This window comes from Cebus imitator, unplaced genomic scaffold (assembly GCF_001604975.1).
Source record: "Cebus imitator isolate Cc_AM_T3 unplaced genomic scaffold, Cebus_imitator-1.0 Scaffold166, whole genome shotgun sequence".
In the NCBI taxonomy this organism is placed as follows: domain Eukaryota; kingdom Metazoa; phylum Chordata; class Mammalia; order Primates; family Cebidae; genus Cebus; species Cebus imitator.
In genome coordinates this window covers 2,348,131-2,368,566 of record NW_016107481.1, presented here as the reverse complement: position 1 = coordinate 2,368,566, position 20,436 = coordinate 2,348,131, and the positions used below count along the sequence as shown (strand labels likewise).

At 36.8% G+C, this 20,436-nt stretch overlaps 1 protein-coding gene across 4 annotated transcripts in view; it reads right to left on the bottom strand.

Annotated features, from left to right (window-relative positions):
* BTBD8 (BTB domain containing 8) overlaps positions 1–20,436 on the bottom strand; it is a 125,445-nt gene that overhangs the window by 39,540 nt on the left and 65,469 nt on the right. For all 4 annotated transcript variants that reach the window (XM_037744134.1, XM_017544147.2, XM_037744135.1 and 1 more), the window contains 4 exons: positions 13,901–13,981; positions 12,366–12,462; positions 6,438–6,526; positions 5,923–6,025 (listed from right to left, as the gene is read on the bottom strand). In XM_037744134.1, the coding sequence (XP_037600062.1) occupies positions 5,923–6,025; positions 6,438–6,526; positions 12,366–12,462; positions 13,901–13,981 (370 nt within the window). The remainder of the gene's footprint in view (positions 1–5,922; positions 6,026–6,437; positions 6,527–12,365; positions 12,463–13,900; positions 13,982–20,436) is intronic.

Genomic DNA, 20,436 nt, shown 5'->3' with positions numbered 1-20,436 from the left:
AAAAAATAAAAAATAAAATAAGTAAAGGATGAATAAGAAAATGTATAGAAAGTAGTACAATGAACTAGAATGCCCAGATATAATTTGTATATAAAATAAATTACTTCACACAGGCAAAAGTCATATTAATAAGAATTGGTCATAAGTAATGCTTTGTGAGATCTGCAAACACACAAGAAATTTTTAAAAATGCAACTCATTGTTTTAGTTAATATCAAATCTGTAAACATGTAACGATTTGGAACTATTTTTTTAAAATAACACTATTAGTATTGCATGTACATAAGATTTTCTAAAAGGCCACTTTGGGGTTATTGTTAAAAAAAGACTGTTTGCTCTTTCTGGGTAACATACTGCAAATTTTGAGAAAATTAAAATACTCTATTTTCCATTAATTAAGAAATATATTTTACTTCTATAATAAAATATGACAAATATGTTAGTGTTTCTTAAAACCTGATTATCCACAAAGAAAGACAAATTTTGAAAATAATCACCATGATGCCAGAGGCTATTGATCAAACTAGATGTTTGGTTGTTCTGATGTTCATCTTTTTATCTGTCTTGAAAGAAAAAGTCAAGTATGTCAAGTATTCACCACAAAGCTTACAAGAACCTAATTAGAGCTATAAAATAAAAATAAAAGAGTATAGCACTGGGAGACGCATAGTTTGAAGGGCTTATTCTTCAATTAAAATCACATACCTACCACTTGCTTAGAAAAAAAAAATCAAACTCATTAACAAGATACTCAGCCAAAATCCCTCCCAATCTATCCTTAGCCTATCCCCAGACTCATCTTCTCTCATTCCAATTATAGCAGAATACTGACACTGCCTAGTCTCCACATCCCTGGTCACATTTTTAGTCTTTCAGGAACGCCCTAGCCTACTTACTTTTAAATTGTCCTCTAACCAGGTTCATCTCAAATTAATTCTCTCATTATTCCAGTCAGATTTAACCTCTGTGAACCTATGTATACACCTGAATTCTAAGTTATACAATTCACTTACTTACCTATTTGACAATATATACTGAGTGCTAACGTGCTAAGCGCTATTCTAAGGCTGAAGCTACAATGGTAGAGAAGACTTGACATGTAACGTAATGCTTGTACTCATCATAGACTAACCTGTATTTTCCTTAGTTGTTTAAATGCCTATTCTTCCATCAATTTGTGAGTTTCTTGAAGTCAAGGCCCACACATTAAAAAATATATATATTTGCTCACATAGAGCACTTATCATATTATATTTAGAATGGTAGAAATTGGTTTTAAGACCAGGTTTTGTAATTTATTATCTTGGGAACTTGAACAAAGCACTTATCTCTTTGATTCTTTTTGTTTTTTTTAGATGGAGTTTTGCTCTTGTTGCCCAGGCTAGAGTGTAGTGGCACTATCTTGGCTCACTACAACCTCCGCCTCCCAGGTTCAAGTGATTCTCCTGCCTCAGCCTCCCGAGTAGCTGGGAGTACAGGTACACATCACCATGCCCGGCTAATTTTGTATTTTAAGTAAAGACGGGGTTTCGCCATGTTGGACAGGCTGGTTTCAAACTCCTGACCTCAAGTGATCCAACCGCCTCGGCCTCCCAAAGTGCTGGGATTACAGGCGTGAGCCATCGCGCTCAGCTGATTCTCTTTTCTCATATGTGAAGTAGAGATAATAGTACCTGTCTTAAACTAAATTTCTCAAAAAAAGTATTTTGTTCAGCCCTATAAGTCTAAAAAAATCCATTAAATATTGGTACTGAGTAGATAAAGAAAATGTGGTATATATACAACATGTAACACTACTGGGTCATAAAAAAAAAAAGAATGAAATAATGTCTTTTGCAGCAACTTGCATGGAGCTGGAGGCCATTATTCTAAGTAAAGTAACTCAGGAATGGAAAAGCAAATACTGTATATATTCCATTCACTTTTAAGTGGGAGCTAAGCCATGAGGATGCAAAAACATACACAATGATGAAATGAACTTTGGGGATTTAGGAAAGGGAGAGGTTGGAAAAGATGTGAGGGATAGAAGACTATATATTGGGTACAGTATACATTGTTCAGGTGATGGGTATACTAAAATCTCAGACTTCACCACTAAAGAACTCACCCATCTAACCAAAAACTACCTGTACCCCAAAAACTATTTAAAAAATACTGGTACTACTACTACATTAGTAAATAAACCTGCCTCTTCTATAGAACTGAATTATAGCTGGGGCAATAATTTGTTAACTATTCACTGACCAACAAAACTAATGTAAAACAGTAAGCTAAGCAACAATACAACAAAGTCCTCCATTAGCTGAAACACAGATTACATTTACTTTTTTTGGGGGGGGGGGGGGGGACAGAGTTTTGCTCTTGTTGCCCAGGTTGGAGTGTAATGGCATGATCTGGGCTCAATGCAACCTCTGCCTCCTGGGTTCACGCAATTCTCCTGGCTCAGCCTCCACATAGCTAGGATTACAGGTATATGCCACCATGCCTGGTTAAGTTTTTGTATTTTTATAGAGATGGAGTTTCACCATGTTGGCCAGGCTGGTATTGAACTTCTGACCTCAGGTGATCCACCCGTCTCGTACTTCCAAAGTGGGATTACAGGCATGAGCCTTATGTTGACTTTTTGTAGTGGTTTCTCACCAGCTGATATCCTACACTTATTTTCCCAGTTAGATTTCTAGGTATCTTCTATGTAACCCCATATGATGTTAACATTCAGGGTTCATGGGACCACCAGAAGGTATTTATATATACATAGGAGGTCTGTGAATAATGTCATTTTGTTTACTGTTGTTTTATTATAATGTTGATGAGGAAAAGGATCCCTGGTCAGGCCATAGTCTGTGTGGAGTTTGCATGTGTTCCCCACACCTGCATGGATTTTCTCTGGACACTCCAGTTTCCTCCCACATCCCAAAGATGTGCACATTAGGAGAACTGCCATCTCTATATTGTCCCAGTATAAGAGAGTGTTCTGTGCTGTGAGTGCACCCTGTACTGGAATGGCATCCTGGCCAGGGGTGATTTCAACCTTGGGCCCTTAGCTGCAAGGACAGGCTCCAGGCACCCACAAGCTGAAACCAGAAAAAGCATATTGGAAAATGAATATGAATTACTGTAAAGTAAAAATTCATAAAGTATATGGTAATCATACAAATATATGACAATAAGCGATACAATATAAAAACACTCAGTGAGGCTGCCATATTTGTGATTGTTTTGAAACTGCATGGTGGTGGGAGGTGTTCCTTACTATTTTTGCTTTGCAAACATTTATTCCTTGATTTAACCCACCATCACTACTACTGCCACTCACAGATTCACCAAAAACTGGGTAAATACTTACCTTGTTTTTATTAATATTTCTGAAATGTATGTATAGCTCACATTTATTTTGATGTTCAATATAAGAAGTGTTTTGGGTCTTTACTAGAAGGCTGATGATCTTTTTGTGACCAGAAATATGCCATAGGAACTTAACTCTTGTTCATGTCTATTAGGCTACAGTAAAATTAGTTTTGCTCTACATTGCTTTGTTTAAAGTCAAATTAGATTTCAAGATTCTAGGATTCCAAGAACCTAACAATGACATCAAATGCAGACTTATTGCATGAAGAAATCTGTTACAGGGAGTTGGCCTTACACAATTGTGGGAGATGCTTAAACAGCCTTTGTATCTAATGGTGTAGTCTGAATTCCACAGGGCAGGCAGTTGAGAAGAGAAAAGATGGATGTAATGCTGCGGAGAGTGAGAACAAACTGACACCAAGAGCATCAGCTGGAATTTACAAGGATGGAGTCACCTCAGTCTTACTGCCTCCAATCTGGATGCAGTAAGATTTCTGCATCCAGAAAATGGGTATTCTGCAGAAAATGCTGGTGCCTTTCATTATGAAGCTAGATATATACCTGGCCTAGAGTAAGAGAAGTGGAAGAAGGCAGGGCAAGGAAGAACAGTTACAGACCTGGCTGCAGTGAGCCAGTAAATAACCTTCCTAGTGTAAATGAACACTGCAGTAGTGTTCCAACCTTCCTAGTGTAAAAGGAGTGTTTCACTCCTGTCCTCCAAATTTCACAAAAAATTGTCTATTTTGGTCACTCTAACTAGAAACATAGAAGAAGGAAATTCTGTGAAGTGTAGCTGACCCTAGTCAAACTAACATGTTACAGGGTCAACTTCTTGTCAACTTGGCAACTACACATATCTCTTAAAACCATACTTAGTTCCCAAATGGAGACAGTAACAGTCATGCTTCCACCTAACATGATACAACTATTCCTCCACACAACAAACATGCTAACCCTTTCCTTCTAAAAGAGAAGGTATGAGTTCCTCTTTTTGTCTTTAGGGGGTGTTCATTCTTCCTCAAACTGATTCAGTTTTCTTTGATACCTTGGAACTTAAATATATAGATACAAAGTTAACTATTATTAACATCTCAGATGATGGGGCATGAGGCAGTAGGAGAAAAAAATTGATTAATATATAGACAAACAAATATTAAGAAGGAATATGAATGTTTATATCAGAACTACTGCAGTGTTCACTTCTCTAATTCCTTACATAGGTACAGCTGTTATTTTTACATACCCTTTTCTACTAACCATTCTATATCTTTTGCCCTTTGCCCTCAGCAAGTACTTCACTGTTCATAGTTCTTATCTGGCAGGGTAGCCCAAATGTTTATTTCTAAAAATCAAGGCCATTATCAGCACTGCCTAAATTGGGTTCTTATAGCTTTCTATTGATTTTACTCATAGGATCTGGGAGTACTGCATTCCAGAAGTACTCTACATTATCCACATTTTATAGCGTCAACTCAATTTCCTCTTAATAGGCTCAATCTATCAATAATTCTTTGCCTGTGGGTTTACAGTGGCTAGAGGAAAGCAGTCTCAACTTCCAGTTCAACAGAATCATTACTTGTGGAATCATTCCACCTGTGTCCCAAGGTGGATGCATTCTTCTTTTGGGGATTAAGACTTATAAATCAGCATAGCCTAAAGTTGTGAGAAAAGGAAGCAAAAATTTTGCTAGTGAACCATTAGGAGTAATTGTGTGTGGTGCCATGTCCATTTCCAAACTTTGATTTCTAGGCCCATGAATCCTGACTAGAGAAGAAATAGCAGTATAAATCAAAATCTGATTTAGAGCATGTTCATCCTGGAGGATACTGCCCCAGCCCCACAGGGCATTACCACTTAACTGGTATTGTAACTGAGTCTTCAAAAGCCTTTCCTCCATTTTCTCAAGCCAGCTGCTTCAGGATGAATGGGATCTTTCTAAGACCAGTGAATTCCATGAGCAAAGTATGGAATTCCAATTTCCATACTTCATTTGCTAGTAAGTGAGTTCCTTATTTAGAAGCGATGCTGTGTGGAACATCATGATAATGGATAAGGCATCTGTAAGTTCATGGATAGTGGTTTCAGCAGAAACATTATGAGCAAGGGAGGCAAATCACTATCCAAAGCAAATGTTTTTTCCAGTGAGAAGAAAGCACTGCCTTTTACAGAATGGAAGTGATCCAATGTAATCAACCTGCCACCAGGTAGGTGGCTGATTCTCTCAAAGAATTGTACCACCGAGAGGGGTTCAGTGTTGTACCCCGATCCACTTGGTGAGTGGAAGTCAATATTGCTGAGCCAACACATAAGCTTTCATCTGTGGCACCATGTCTGCTTTGTTCATGAATCAATATATACCTCCAATAGGTTCTGCTTCTCTGAACCCTGACTGATGAATTGGGTATGGAGAGTAGTTTCAAAGGAACTGAATCTTAGAATCAGGTTATCTGAATTGGTTCACGCTCTTGCTTTTATAATATTTTACATTTATATTTCAATCATTTAAATTATTATACAAAATTGAATCAACTTTTTAGTGGCACACACACAAAAGAGTATTCAGGTTATACTTACTAAGGACTGAATCAACATATTAAGACAACTTTTCTGAATCTCAGGAGGTATATTTGCAAAGCTTCTCTCAGACCAAAACCTTGCAAAATGTTGTACAATCCACCTGTTAAAATCAAAGAATACCAAGTTAAAGACATTAAGATGTTTTTCATTACACTAGTCAATATTTTGGTTTCCAATTACATAACCATACATATATATGATCTAACACTATTAATTTTATGAACTCTAAAATGAACTTCATATTCTCTTTTCTGTAAACATGTACTTTAAACCCATAAGCACAGATTTTAACATAATCAACTATGGTTCAGCTAAGATAAAATGATCCCAATAATCTTTAGTATTATCTAAATTAATACCCTACTTAATTGGTGAAACTAGTTCAGCACTAAGCTACTTACTTACATTGTGCCAAGAAAACAGGCAAACTCTAAAGTTCCCCCACAAAATTAGAAGAATAGAAAAACAAAATCCCTATATTAATAGTATTAGGACTACTTAAGATAACTTACTTCATGCAGTCAGCAAAAAGACTTTCCCCTCCAAATGAATGAGCAATAATCAGGCATTCTAGTATAGACACCAATGTTCTGGAAACAGGCTAAAATTGATGGAAAACACCACATTTATTCTTTTTCAATTTACAGAGGATAAAAATATTTGGTTCATAAAGATAATCCAACTTATATACCTAAACTGCAGAACACATACAAATCAAAATTTGATAAATTCAAAATTTACTTTCTATATTTAATTCTTTATCTGAAATTAACTTCTGCTCATACTGAGGCTACAGACATGCTCCAGTCGGAGTCTTAATTTTTTTTCTTAAAAATACCCTTCTACACAAAAACTTAAACATGGATGTTTATAGCAGCTTTCTTCATAACTGCCGAAACTTGGAAGCAACCATGTTGTCCTTTATTAGGTGAATGGATAAACTGTAGGACATCTATGCAATGAAACATTCAGCTCTAAAAAGAAATGCATTATCAAGCCATGAAATGATATGGGGGAACCTTAAATGCCTATTATTAAGTGGAAGAAGCCAGCCTGAAAAGGCTATATTCTCTATGATTGCAACTATATTACACCCTGGAAAAACCAAACTACAGAGAGGGCAAAAAGAGCAGTGGTTGCTGGAGGTTAATGGGGAGGGAAGGATGGGCAGGCAGAGCACAGAAGATTTTAGGGCACTGATAACACTCCGTATGACACTATAATGGTAGACACATGTCATTATACACTTGTATAAACCCCTAAACTGTACGACACCAACAGTAAACTTTATTGTAAACCATGAATTTTGGATCACGTATAATTGTATGCTCATCAGTTGTAACCAAGGTACCACTCCAGTGGAGGATGTTGATAATGGGGGAAGCTATGCATGTTAGAAGGAAGTGGGTATGTGAGACATCTCTGTACCTTCCTCTCAATTTTGCTGTGAGCCTAAAAATGCTCTAAGTTTTTAAAAAGTCTGTTATTCTTTTAAAACCAAGTGTCACTAACAACCTTTAATTTTATAGTATATCATTTGAACTCTTTTGGCTGTCAGAATGCACACAACTTTTATTCTAATTTATTTTAGGTTAAATTTTTTTAAAAAGTGGTATAATAATTTCTAGTACATCACATTGCAATACAACAACATGGCCTAATCTGCTTCCTAACGTATGAATATAAATTAAAGTAATTGTCCAATAAGAGGCCCTATATTGACCTCAGATAAAAAGAGAAATTTAATTAGATCATAATTAATGTATTTTTTAAAAGCACATATACAGAAGTAATAAATGAAGACAAATAAAACGTAGATACAAGTAGTGAAAACAACTCACTTCTCTTGTTGTTACGTATTTTTGCTATGTATTGCCCATGCCATGCATTTTCATGTTTTGGACTGCATTACTAAGCACATTTATTTCGCAATTAGGCTGAAGAGTTTCTCTTTAACTCTTTATTAAGTGATAAAGACCGCCAAACAGCCAATTTGTATATCTAGTCTCTAAATGTGTACTTCTGACAATCTCTGCTCTCAGAGAAGAGCAAAGCCTTCTTTGGAAATGTCTCTGGCATAGTCCTGATAAGGGCAGTGACTTCCAAGTCTTTTTTTTCTTTTTTTTTTGAGATGGAGTCTTGCTCTGTCGCCCAGGCTGGAGTACAGTGGCATGATCTCGGCTCACTGCAATTTCCAACTCCAAGGTTCAAGAAAGTCTCTTGCCTCAGCCTCCTGAGTAGCTGGGATTACGGGTGTGCACCAGCATACATGGCGAATTTTTGTACTTTTAATAGAGACAGGGTTTCACCATGTTGGTCAGGCTGGTATTGAACTCCTGACCTCATGATCTACCTGCCTTAGCCTCCCAAAGTGCTGGAATTACAGGTGTGAGCCACTGTGCCCGGCTTCCCAACTCTTTATTTATGAATCGCTATTAATTTGATTTTCTAATATCCCTCTCCTAAAAGTATTATATTAGTATTTAAAAAACTGAATGTATGCTGGGCGCAGTGGCTCACATCTGTAATCCCAACTTTGGGATGCCTCAGAAGGTGGATTACCTGAGGTCAGGAGTTGGGGATCAGCTTGGCCAACATGGCAAAACCCCATTTCTACTAAAAATACAAAAATTAGCCAGGTGTGGTGGTGTGCACATGTAATCCCTGGTATTCAGGAGGCTTGAACCTGGGAGGCAGGTGGAGGTTGCAGTGAGCTGAGATCGTGCCACTTGACTCCAACTTGGGTGGCCAAATGAGTGAGACTCCATCTCAAAAAACAAACAAACAAAAAGAAATTTAATGTAAATATTTTGCTTTGCATATTAACAATTTAAGCAATTAAGATCCCTTTGAAATAACGAGATACTTTAAGTTATATAAAATATATACATATGTGTGTTTGTATATATATGTGTGTGTATGTATATATATAGTGTGTGTGTGTATATATTTTATATATATATATGTAAGACAGGATTTGGCTCTGTCACCCAGGCTGGAATGCAGTGGTGTGACCATAGCTCACTACAGCCTCAAACTCCTGGGCTCAAGTGATCCTCCTGCCTCAGCCTCCTGAGTAGCTGGAACCACAGGCACAGGCACATCCCACCATGCCTGGCTAATTTTCTTTCTTTCTTTTTTTTTGAGACAAGATCTCCCTCTGTTACCCTTGCTAGTCTTAAACTCTTGGGCTCAAGCAATCCTCCTACCTCAGCCTCCCTCCCAAAGTGCTGGAATTACAGACGTGAGCCTCCACGCCCAGCCTAAAGTATATTTTTAATTGGTGCAGAAAAAAAATTTAAAGCCTGCCAAAATCCTATAAAAGAAGTCCAAAATGTTTAATTGTATAAAAGGCAGGATTGTGAAGCTAATGAAATGACTGAAGCTAGCTTGCTAGGAGTTCTGGGGCTGACTGCCCACCACATTATACCCATATTTGTATAACATTGTAAGTTTATGATATTTAAGTCACCACCAAAAAAACTGCTTAATTAAGAACTATGGCTGGGCACGATGGCTCACTCCTGTAATCTCAGCACTTTGGGAGGCCAAGGCAGGTGTATCACCTGAGGTCAGGAGTTCAAGACCAGCCTGACCAACATGGTGAAACCCTGTCTCTACTAAAAATACAAAAATTAGCTGGGTGTGGTGGTGCATGTCTGTAGTCTCAGCTACTTGAGCAGCTGAGGTAGGAGAACAGCTTGAACCTGGGAGGCAGAAGTTACAGTGAGCTGAGATTGTGGCACTTGCACTCCAGCCTGGGTGACAGAGGGAGATTCCATCTTGGAAAAAAAAAAAAGGAACTAAAAGTTAAAAATTATATATATTCAAAAGTATATTTATAAAATTATGTATTAAGAAATATAAAACAAAAATTTTAAGGATTTGGTCAACAAAATCAGAAACTTCTCTCAAATATCTGTTACCACAGCAAAATAGACTATATTAAAATAAATGAAATAAAGCAAAAAAAGTTTTCAACAAAATACCATACTAATAATTAAACATAAATTTCCTTTTCTGTTGTTTTATTAATAGTATAAACAAATATGTCTTTTGTGTTTTTAAAATAAAGTGAATTATTGAAAGTAAAATACAAGAAGCTGCATATAACCCACATGTACTCACGCACATATTAAAAAAAAAATAGAGGCAATGGTCCAGACTATTCATAAAAGATTATTTTTACAACTTTTTTTTTTGGAGGGGATTAATACATTTTTTAAAATTGTATTTTAGGTTTTGGGGTACATGTGAAGAACATCCAAGATTGCTGCATAGGTACACACATAGCAGTGTGATGTGTTGCCTTCCTCCCCTTCACCTATATCTGGCATTTCTCCCCATGCTATCTGTCCCCAACTCCCTACCCCACGCTGTCCCTCCTCTATTTCCCCCCTATATTTTTACAACTTTTAAACCTCTTAAATAAGGTTTAACTGGCTTATTGAAGAGTCTCAGTTCAGAGAAGATAATAACATGAGACTTTTTATTTTCCCAACTAATGCTTTCAACCATGCTATATCAAATCTCCCCTTTTTCCCATCTCTTAATGACACTATAGGCAGATTCCAATACTTTCTGGATACGATTGTTACGGAATTCAGCACAGTACTATTTTAACACCTATCTCTTCATCGTATCTGATTTAAATCTTTCCCTCCCCATGACTGACTAGATTTATGGTTGAGAAGATGTGAAACAGGGAATTGAGCATGGTCTGATCTCCTGCTCCTCCATTTTCTGGGTTAAATATATATGGAAGAAGATTATGACTCTTGTCACCTTATGTAATTAAGAGGAGACCAACATGGTAGTAGGAAGATGTCCTTAGCTGTTCTAATTCAGATGCTGGAGGCTTTTGTTGATATAATGGCTCCTTTAGTGGCAGATCATGCTTCAACTTAGCCTCTCTGTGGATAAGAACTCTTTAAGTGGCTCATGATGTGTGGGACACGGTGTCATCTGGCCCTGTATCGGTCTCCTTTAACTTTCATGAAACCATTAAGGTCCTCCTTCTCCCCTGTGGACCATGTGTAACCAGGGTACAAAGTGGACTCCTCATACTTTTTTCTCTATATGACAGTAACTATAGTCCCTTACACCAAGACCAGTGTTGGCTTCTCCAGTAAGCCTTCTCTCTTTAGAAATCTCATCACTCAAGTACATTCTCACTGCCTTCTCAGACATATTCCAAGCTCTCTCAAGAAATTTCTTACCACTTTCTCTTCATCTTTGATGGAAGCTCCAGGGTGGGATGGTTTTACAGATACAGTTAATGTTCATCTGGGGGATGAGAGGACATCATCTCCTCAATGCAGATATTCTCTAGCTTTAATCTTTGTGATTCACTTGGATCCCCCTTCTAACTTTCACTTGACTGGAAATATGAGGGAGACATATGAAGAAGGAAAAAGCTTTCACCCAAATTCCTCACTTTCTACAAAGCTGAGGATAGCACCAGCTGCCTTCCCTCCTCCAAGTCCCTTACTTATACAGGCTGAAGTGAACAGTTGGTTAAAGGAAACTGAGGGGTTTAATTATTTCTCAGTAAACCTTGAGGGGTTGGTAGTAGTTGTGGTACTAGACCCAGTTGTTCATGGCTCTCTCTTAGCACATGGCCTGTTTCCACAGCTACAACTTGTAGGGAGGTCGAAAAAGGCTTACCCAAAACAAAAATAAATTTAAGCATTATTAAAACCACTTAATTAGAATTCATAAAATGCATATCATTGCTTCAAATACCAGTAAGAGGGAAATATGATGTAAAAAGTTAGATTTGTTTTTGTTGATTGTAAAAGTAATACATGTTCTTTGTAGAAAATTTTTAAAACATAGAAAGCATAAATAAGATAAAAATAACCTATAATTACATAATGTATCAAAACAATGGATAATCTAAGAATAATGTATGAATGGCTTTGAAATGCATAGTATGAGATCTTTCTTTAGACATTTAACTTACCTTTGTAGTAACTAAAATTAAAATTAGTTAGTATCCATAGGTCACCTGAAGAGACTGGTAGGAGAGAATACATTCCACCCCAAGTCCCTGCTATAAAGAGAGGTGGTAGAAGGAAGGAGTATACTTTCAGGAATAAGAATAAATAAAGCACTATGTAGCCCTTTGATAAATGGAGAAAGTAACCTTAGTTCTTAACTTCCTTCCTCCTAGTTCCAAACTCTGAGCACCTTTGAATTATACAGAATACTCCTACATCCTCTCAATACCTGACCCCCAATCAATTTTGTTTTACTTTGAATTAGTTTCTGATTTTTGCAAGCAGACCATGTGTTATTTCTCAACTGGAGTTCTTATTAGTTAAATTTACTTAATATTTTAAATATTTAAAGCACTATTACTATCAGAGTTAAAAATCTGGTAGGTAATAACGGATGACAAAGCACTGGATAAAAGATTTCTGAGGTTCAATAATTACCTTCTGAAAGAAATTGCAGTAATCTCTTCTTAAAATATAGACTGCTACTTCTTTTAATCCTTCTAGTCCATACATATCAGCCATATTGAGTATCTGACTAAAATAAAAATAGATACACTGTTAATTCTCCAATTTAAAAATCAAGGCACAATATATAGCAATTTCTTGATAATATATACTGTGTTTAGAAAAAAGAATAAAAGATTTTAATTCTAATTTTCAGCATTACATAATATGTACCCTTTATAGATTATAAACATGGCATAAGGCCAAAAGTTGAAAGCACTGACACATGATTTGATCGGTAGAGAACAAGAAATAAATTTGGAGATGTCTCAAATTCCCTTCATATGCTCAGTGATATACAGAACAAAAGCCAAGAAACTGCTTTAAAGGCTGTAAAAGTTACAAAACTCTCTGCAACAAATTTGTATAATCAAAGATTCCTGGCGGGGGTGGGGGCAGGCAATTCAGTAATGTCTTACTGTATTGAAAATGTCTACAAATAACCATAAGTTTGGAGACAGCATCCAATGACCAGAGTTTCTTTTGCTTATTTCATATGGCAAGTATTTCTGAATACCTACACATACTTCAGGTACTTAAGAAGCCTACAAGCTTTGAAAGAATAAAACTTCATATAGGTTGCCAGGGGATAAAACCTTAGTACTAAACCCTGTGACTCACAATATGTTCTCCTGAAAAACATATTTATTCAGTTTAAAATTAAAGGAATCAAATAATTTTTAAAATTAAAAAAAAGTAGCTTTCATTTGTCTGACATTAGAATAGCAAGAAAATGGAAGACATCCAGAAAATTAAAAGAGCAATGTTAAATTTCACTCTTCAGTAGGATTTCAGAAGCTTGGGTGGCATCTCACTATAGCACATTAAAAACTCACATAGTTGTTGGTCTTTAGGATGCCCTATATATATATACATATTTTATATATATATATATATATATATAAAATATATATATATACAATATGTGTGTGTATATATATATATATATATATATATATATATATATATATATTTTCAAGAATGGGGTCTTGTTATAGTATCCAGGCAGATCTCAAAGTCCTGGGCTCAAACTATCCTCCTGCCTCTGCCTCCCTAAGTACTAGGATTACAGGTGTGAGCCACTGCGCCTGGCAAATCCCCTATATTCCTAAACATGTTTTTTTTTCTTTTGCTGTTTAGAAAAGACATCCTAAAATTTAAAAAGTAGTAAAATAATTTTCAAAGTTTGATAAGTTTAACCAATTTATTGATCTATAAACCATAACTTTAAGTTCTTCTAAATTAAGTCTAATAAAGACCTTTCTCAATCTTATTACTGTGAGTTGATAAATTACTTTTTCTTCTAAATAAGGTGACTTATTGTTTTTAGATGTTCTCAAAACATGCGGCAGATATAGTAAAATAGATTATAAAAAGCAAAAAAAAAAAAAACTTCATTAACACTTTGCAACACAACAAAGCAGAACCTAATTCTTTCATATTTTAAATTATTAAAAAATAATACATACCCAATATTAGCTTTGTCTGGAATGTCCAGAGTTCCTCCATATATAAAATGCATCATAACATTTAGTTCTACATGGCTTATACTGAAAAATAAAAGAAAACTCAAATCCAGAAATAAATAGGGTTTAACTGACACTAAGGTTTAACTGGTATCAATGATTCATTCTATTTTCCCATAAACTTCGAGCCAAGATAACAGTCTAATATTCCTTTTACCTGAAGAATATACTCTTCAAATAACATCCATGCAGGTATACCATTAATTTAAACAGAACTACAGCTATGGATTTTTATATAAGTTATAAAATGTTATTAGTATGCTATCAAATCATTGATTATTTATTGAGTACCTTCTATCATAGACTTTTAGAGTTAGAAAAGACTTCTAGTCACTGTCCAACCTCTGACTCATTAAGAAATTCTCTTCTTAGCACCTTTGTCAACAAATAGCCTCTGGTCTTGCTTAAAGTCTCAACTGCACAAATCTATTCACTAGGAAGATTCTTGTTATGCTGCACAGATTTCTTAATTTGTAACACCTGTCAGTGGCTCTAACATTGCCCAATGTACTCATTATACAGATGAAAAAGAAAAGGCATGACTTAAGAGGTAGTTTGGAATGACAACCTTTAAGTCCAATTGACTGCCATATCTCAAACTCTGAATTCATGACCTTCTTCTTACTCCCCACACCAAACTTCGTCCTCTTTCTGTTATTCCTATCTTGTTAAGAGTGCTGTACAGCGCGCCTTGCATCTTACTTCAGCCTCTATTCCTCCATACCAAGGGGAATGAATTATGTGGTTGGTGGACAATCACAGGTTATCAGTTGGGAGGAACTCTAGATAAGAGGTAATCTGATGTATGTTCTCCTTTCTTCTCTGCTGAACCAGTGGGAAGAAGTGATGGAGAAGAAGTATATCTGACATGCAGATTCAGACTTTCTCTCGGGTGGGCTGTTTTAGAGGGATACAGTAAGCAAGCCAACTTTGGCTCTTGCATTAAAGCACATTCTATAGGTTGAACATTGCTAATATGAAAATTGGAAATCTAAAATGCTACAAAATCCAAAACTTTCAAGCACCAACGAGAGATAGTGACACTTTTATTTTCTGATGGTTCAATATATACAACATTTGTTTCATTCACAAAATTATTTAAAATATCAAATAAAATTGCCTTTAGGCTATAAGGTGTTATGTAAGTTGATTATATAAGTTGGATCATTCTTTCCATACCCAACTGAATCACAGTCAAGGTGCAGAGGCAAAAGCACTTGGGGCACATAGCATCTGCTCCAAGAATTGAATTTTCCACAGGGCCAGCTGCAGAAACAGCCTGCTGTAACCCTAAGAACTGTTTTACCTACTAGCTGCTGAAACACCTCCCTTGGCTAGTCTTACCTACCACCTTCACTCAAATCAGAGCTTGCCAACTCCCAAAAGCTTCTCTAGTGCCATGAGCTTCCTTTTAAAACAATACATATTTCTCCAGTAAAACCCCCAACTTCTCATTGTTCTTCAGACATACTGAAGATCACTGAAGTCTGTGTGTAGGCTCTGAATGTAATTCCATGATTCCTAAATAAAACATTTAATTTAGAGATTTTTCTCTATATTTTATTTTGAATTTGACAGTATACACGAAACATAAATAAATTTTGTGTTTAGACTTAGGCTTCATCCCCATTCCCAAGTCTGAAGATTCTTCATTATGCATATGCAAAGATTCCAAGATCTGAAAAAATCTGAAACACTGTGATCCCAAGCGTTTCAGACAAGGGATACTCAACCTGTACTTCTTTAAAAGTTTTTATCAGTAATAAAGGAAATGTTTTCTTACTTCATTCACTGATTATTTTGCTTTATTCTGAACAGGAAGGAAGTATGCTATTTATTGGGCCCCCTTGAAGACTCTCACAGACATTATTCCTCTATATGCCTACATCAGAACCTGAGGTTCATCTTAGTCCTCATTATTTCCTGTCAATCATTTGTACCTTCCAGAATTTCTTGAGTTCAGCCTCTGCTCTCTATTTCCTCTTTCACTTACCTGGTTCAGCCTCTTATTTTCTCCAATCTGTACTACAACAGTATCCTCTCATACAGGTTTCCTACCTGGAATCTTCCACTTGCATCCCATTTCCTACACTGCTATTAGAGTAACTTTGCTAAAATGAATATATGATATAGTATCCTGCTTTAAAAACTCTTCAATTATTCTCAAAAGTCCATAGAAGAAAGTCCAAATTCCTTAGCTTGGTGTACAAAGTCCTTTATCATCTGATCTCCAGTTCTCCCTCTCTAGCAGCTGTTCCAAGATAACTGAACTTACTCATTTTCTGTACCTGAGCTACTTACACTTCCTGATACATCCATGTCTTAGCACATACTGTTCATTGTGCTTAAAATGCTCTCCCTCTCCACTTATTTTCTCTTTCAGACACAAGAAAAAAAATTACTGAATGTTAAAAACAACAATCATCTATTGAGCACTTATGAGCCAGTCCCTAAGCTAGGAAGTATTTTGAATGTTACTGTGTTATTTAATCACCATACCAACTCCATGGTTGACACTATCAGTCTCATTTTATACATGAAGAAACTGAAATTAAGTACATTGCCCAAAATCAAAATGCACTGCAATCTAAATTCAGGCAGACTGAATCCAAAGCCTGGGCTCTGAAGCAGTATACTACACCTACTTCCATTATCACATTTATCAAACTGACTTGCAGTATTTTTGTTTATATATCTGTCTCTCCTTCTGAACTGTGCTCTGCAAGAGCTTGGTCGTGCCATTTATCCCTGTATCTCTGATACCAGCAGAATGTCAACAATGATTCAATACCCCCAGGATCGAAGAATTTCCTTTCCCTACATAATACCAGAGCTCTGTAGTAGAATCATGATCAAGACAGTGTTGGCAAGATCCCTATAGTCTGTTAAGCATAGTATCTAATACCTGCTAAAGAAACAAAACTAGGAAATCAAGAAGAAAATATGGTGCAACCCCATCTCTACTAAAAATACAAAAGATCAGCTGGGCATGGTGGCATGTGCCTGTAGTCCCAGCTACCCGGGAGGCTGAGGCAGGAGAACTCGGGAGGCGGAGGTTGCAGTAAGCCAAGACTGTGCCACTACACTCCAGCCTGAAGACAGAGCAAGACTCTGTCTTTAAAAAAAAAAAAAAAGGTAACTAAATGGATATGTTCTCAATGGCAGGTTCATAAAAAGGAAAAAAAAAAAAGAAAACAAATAGAGCCCCAGAAAGCAGGAATCAGTAAGGTTTCTGCTTTGATTCTATGGCCTTAAATAATACATATTCAATAAATGTTTGCTAAAGGTTTAAAAAATGGCTTATTAGGGCACTTATAGCATCTTCTCAAACCTTCATAGGGAGACTAAATTGAAAATACATAAATACTTTTCCATTAATTAAATATTTACTGACCCCTACCATGGCTAAGTACTAGTTTCTGCTGATTCAAAATTCTGCATCTTTAATACTTAGGAAATAAAGTCAAATATCTAAATATTCTCATTTATGTACTACGAACATGACAAGATTTAATCTCATAATAATTAAGCAAATTATCTGTAGTTTGTTAATTTAAAACACTGGCATAATTACTTGAATGTGTAATAACTCCATATATTTCCCTCAGATTTCAAGGACCATTCTTATCAACCTTAATAAAAATTGGCTATTTATGTTGAAATAATAGTTTTTTAAAAAATACTTTGTATGTTTAAGTGAAAGACAATGACTAAACAAAAATATGTCATATTAAAATAAACAGCAAAATCTAGACATTTGAGCCTATATATCAATACATATAATACTATAAAAACAGTAAGAAATAGTTTTCCTGCTGTCTTGACAGATGTTTTAATAAACTGCATTCTCATTATATTGTAAGTCATTTGTATTATATTTTTTACCAAAAGTGTTTATAAACACATGATCAGCTGGCCTAGAAAAGCAATAAATTGTTCCAATAGCCCATAGTTTAAATGGAAAGATTTAAAGCACTATTCCCATTAAAATGTAATCAGAATAAAAGCTTATAGGAGATGAAAACACTACATCTATTCAGAAAAAAGAAAAACTGATTTCAGGACAAAGATCTAAGATCAGAGACTAAACGTGAATCTAAACTACTGTTCAGTTACTCAGGACACTGAGGGAGGAGAACCACTTGAACCCCGGAAGTAGACTGCAGTAGGCTAAGATCACTGCCCTCCAGCCTGGGTGACAGAGCGAGACTCTGTCTCAAAAAATAAATAAATAAATAAAATAAAATAAAAATAAGTAAAATAAAATTTCTGTTTCATGTGTACTTTTTAAAGTTTTGGGCTCCTATGTGGAGCCCTGTGTGTGGGCTAAGGGGACACAGAGACTCCATTTATTCATAATTAACATTTTTGAATGATAGGCTCATTCTAAACTTTGTGGATAAAAGAAGTTTACATTCTAGTGGGGAGGACATGGACAATATTACAAAGATAATTTTGACAGTGAAAATGCCATGAAAACAACACTAAAGGATAATATAAGAGAGAGTAGCTGAGGAGTTGGTCTGTAGCTTATTAGGTGAGATAGTCTAGGAAGTTGACACTTGATATGAGATTTCAAGCATGAGAAGAAGCCAGCCATGCAAAATACTAGATGAAAAACTCTAAGGCAGAGGAAGGCAGAAGAACAAAGGCTCTGATGCAAGAATGAGCTTATTGGAGGAAAAAAATCTACAAATGCAGACAAGAATGGTACAAAACGAGAGAGAGGCCAGGGGCCTGATCATGGAGGGTCTTGCAGGTCATGGTAAAGAGTTTGGGTTTAATTCTAATTATAATAAGAAGACATTGAAGGATTTTAGTCAGGAGAAAAATATATCTCATTTATATTTCAAAACTTATACTGAACACCAGGGCAATCCCAGGAATCTCCCAAGGGAGATATGAAAATCCAAATTGATGCAGCAAAGCCCAAGTTATCACTGAAAGACTTCTAATTAATAAAATGGAAACAAGTGAAGTTCCTTCACAGAAGTGTTGGCTATGATTCAATTTACATTATAGCATGTGGACAATTTTGCCCTTCTGTCTACTAGACCAGGAAAATTTCCTTCCAACTATATCCTTCCACTCCCCAACGCAGGGACAAGGATAGAATTCTACTATCCTGAGGTGGACACAGCAACACAGCCACATAGGAACAGCTCTGAGATCAACACAGAAGGTCAGTGACTTCTGCATTTCCAACTGGGTGGCACCTGGAATGCCAGCAAGACAGAATGGTTCACTCCCCTGGAATGGGGGCTGAATGCAGGAAGCTAAGTGGTCTAGTTCAGCAGATCTCACCCACACGGAGCCCAGCAAGCTAAGATTCACTGGCTTGAATTTCTTGCTGCCAGCACAGCAGTCTGAAGTCGACCTGGGATGCTTGAGCTTGGTGGGGAGAGGGGTGTCCACTATTACTGAGGCTTAAGTAGGCAGTTTTTCCCCTCACAGTGTAAACAAAGCCATGGGGAAATCCCAACTGAGTGGAACCCTCCACAGCTCAGCAAAGCCACTATAGCCAAACTGCCTCTCTAGATTCCTCCTCTCTGGGAAGGCCATCTCTGAAAATAAGGCAGCAGCCCCAGTCAGGGGCTTATAGATAAAACTCCCATCTCCCTGGGACAGAGCACCTGAGGGAAGGAGCAGCTGTGGGCGCAGCTTCAGCAGACTTAAACATCCCTGCCTGACGGCTCTGTGCAGCAGATCTCCTAGCAGAGCATTTGAGCTCTGCTAAGGGTCAGACTGCCTCCTCAAGTGGGCCCCTGACCCCCATTTCTCCTGACTAGAAGACACATCCCAGCAGGGGCTGGCAAAAGCCTCATACAGGAGAGCTCTGGCTGGCAACTGGTAGGTGCCTGTCTAAGAGGAAGCTTACAGAGGAAGGAACAGGCAGCAATCTTTGCTGTTCTGCAGCCTCCTCTGGTGATAACCAGGCAAACAGGGTCTGGAGTAGACCTCCCACAAACTCCAGCAGACCTGAAGCAGAGGGGCCTGTTAGAAGGAAAACTAACAAACAGAAAGGAGTAGTATCAACAACAACAACAACAAAAAGGACGTCCATCAGAGACCCCATCCAAAGGTTACTGACTGCAGAGACAAAAAGTGGATAAATCCACAAAGATGGGGAAAAACCAGCACAAAAAGGCAGAAAATTCCAAAAGCCAGAACACCTCTTCTCCTCCAAAGGATCAAAACTCCTCGTCAGCAAGGCAACAAAACTGGATGGAAAATGAGTTTGACAAATTGACAGAAGTAGGCTTCAGAAGGTGGGTAATAACAAAATCTGAGCTAAAGGAGCATGCTCTAACCCAATACAAACAAGGTAAGACCTTGAAAAAAGCTTAGAGGAATTGCTAACTAGAATAACCAGTTTAGAGAAGAACATAAATGACCTGATGGAGCTGAAAACACAGCATGAGAACTTTGTGAAGCATACACAAGTATCAGTAGCTGAATCGATCATGCAGAAGAAAGGA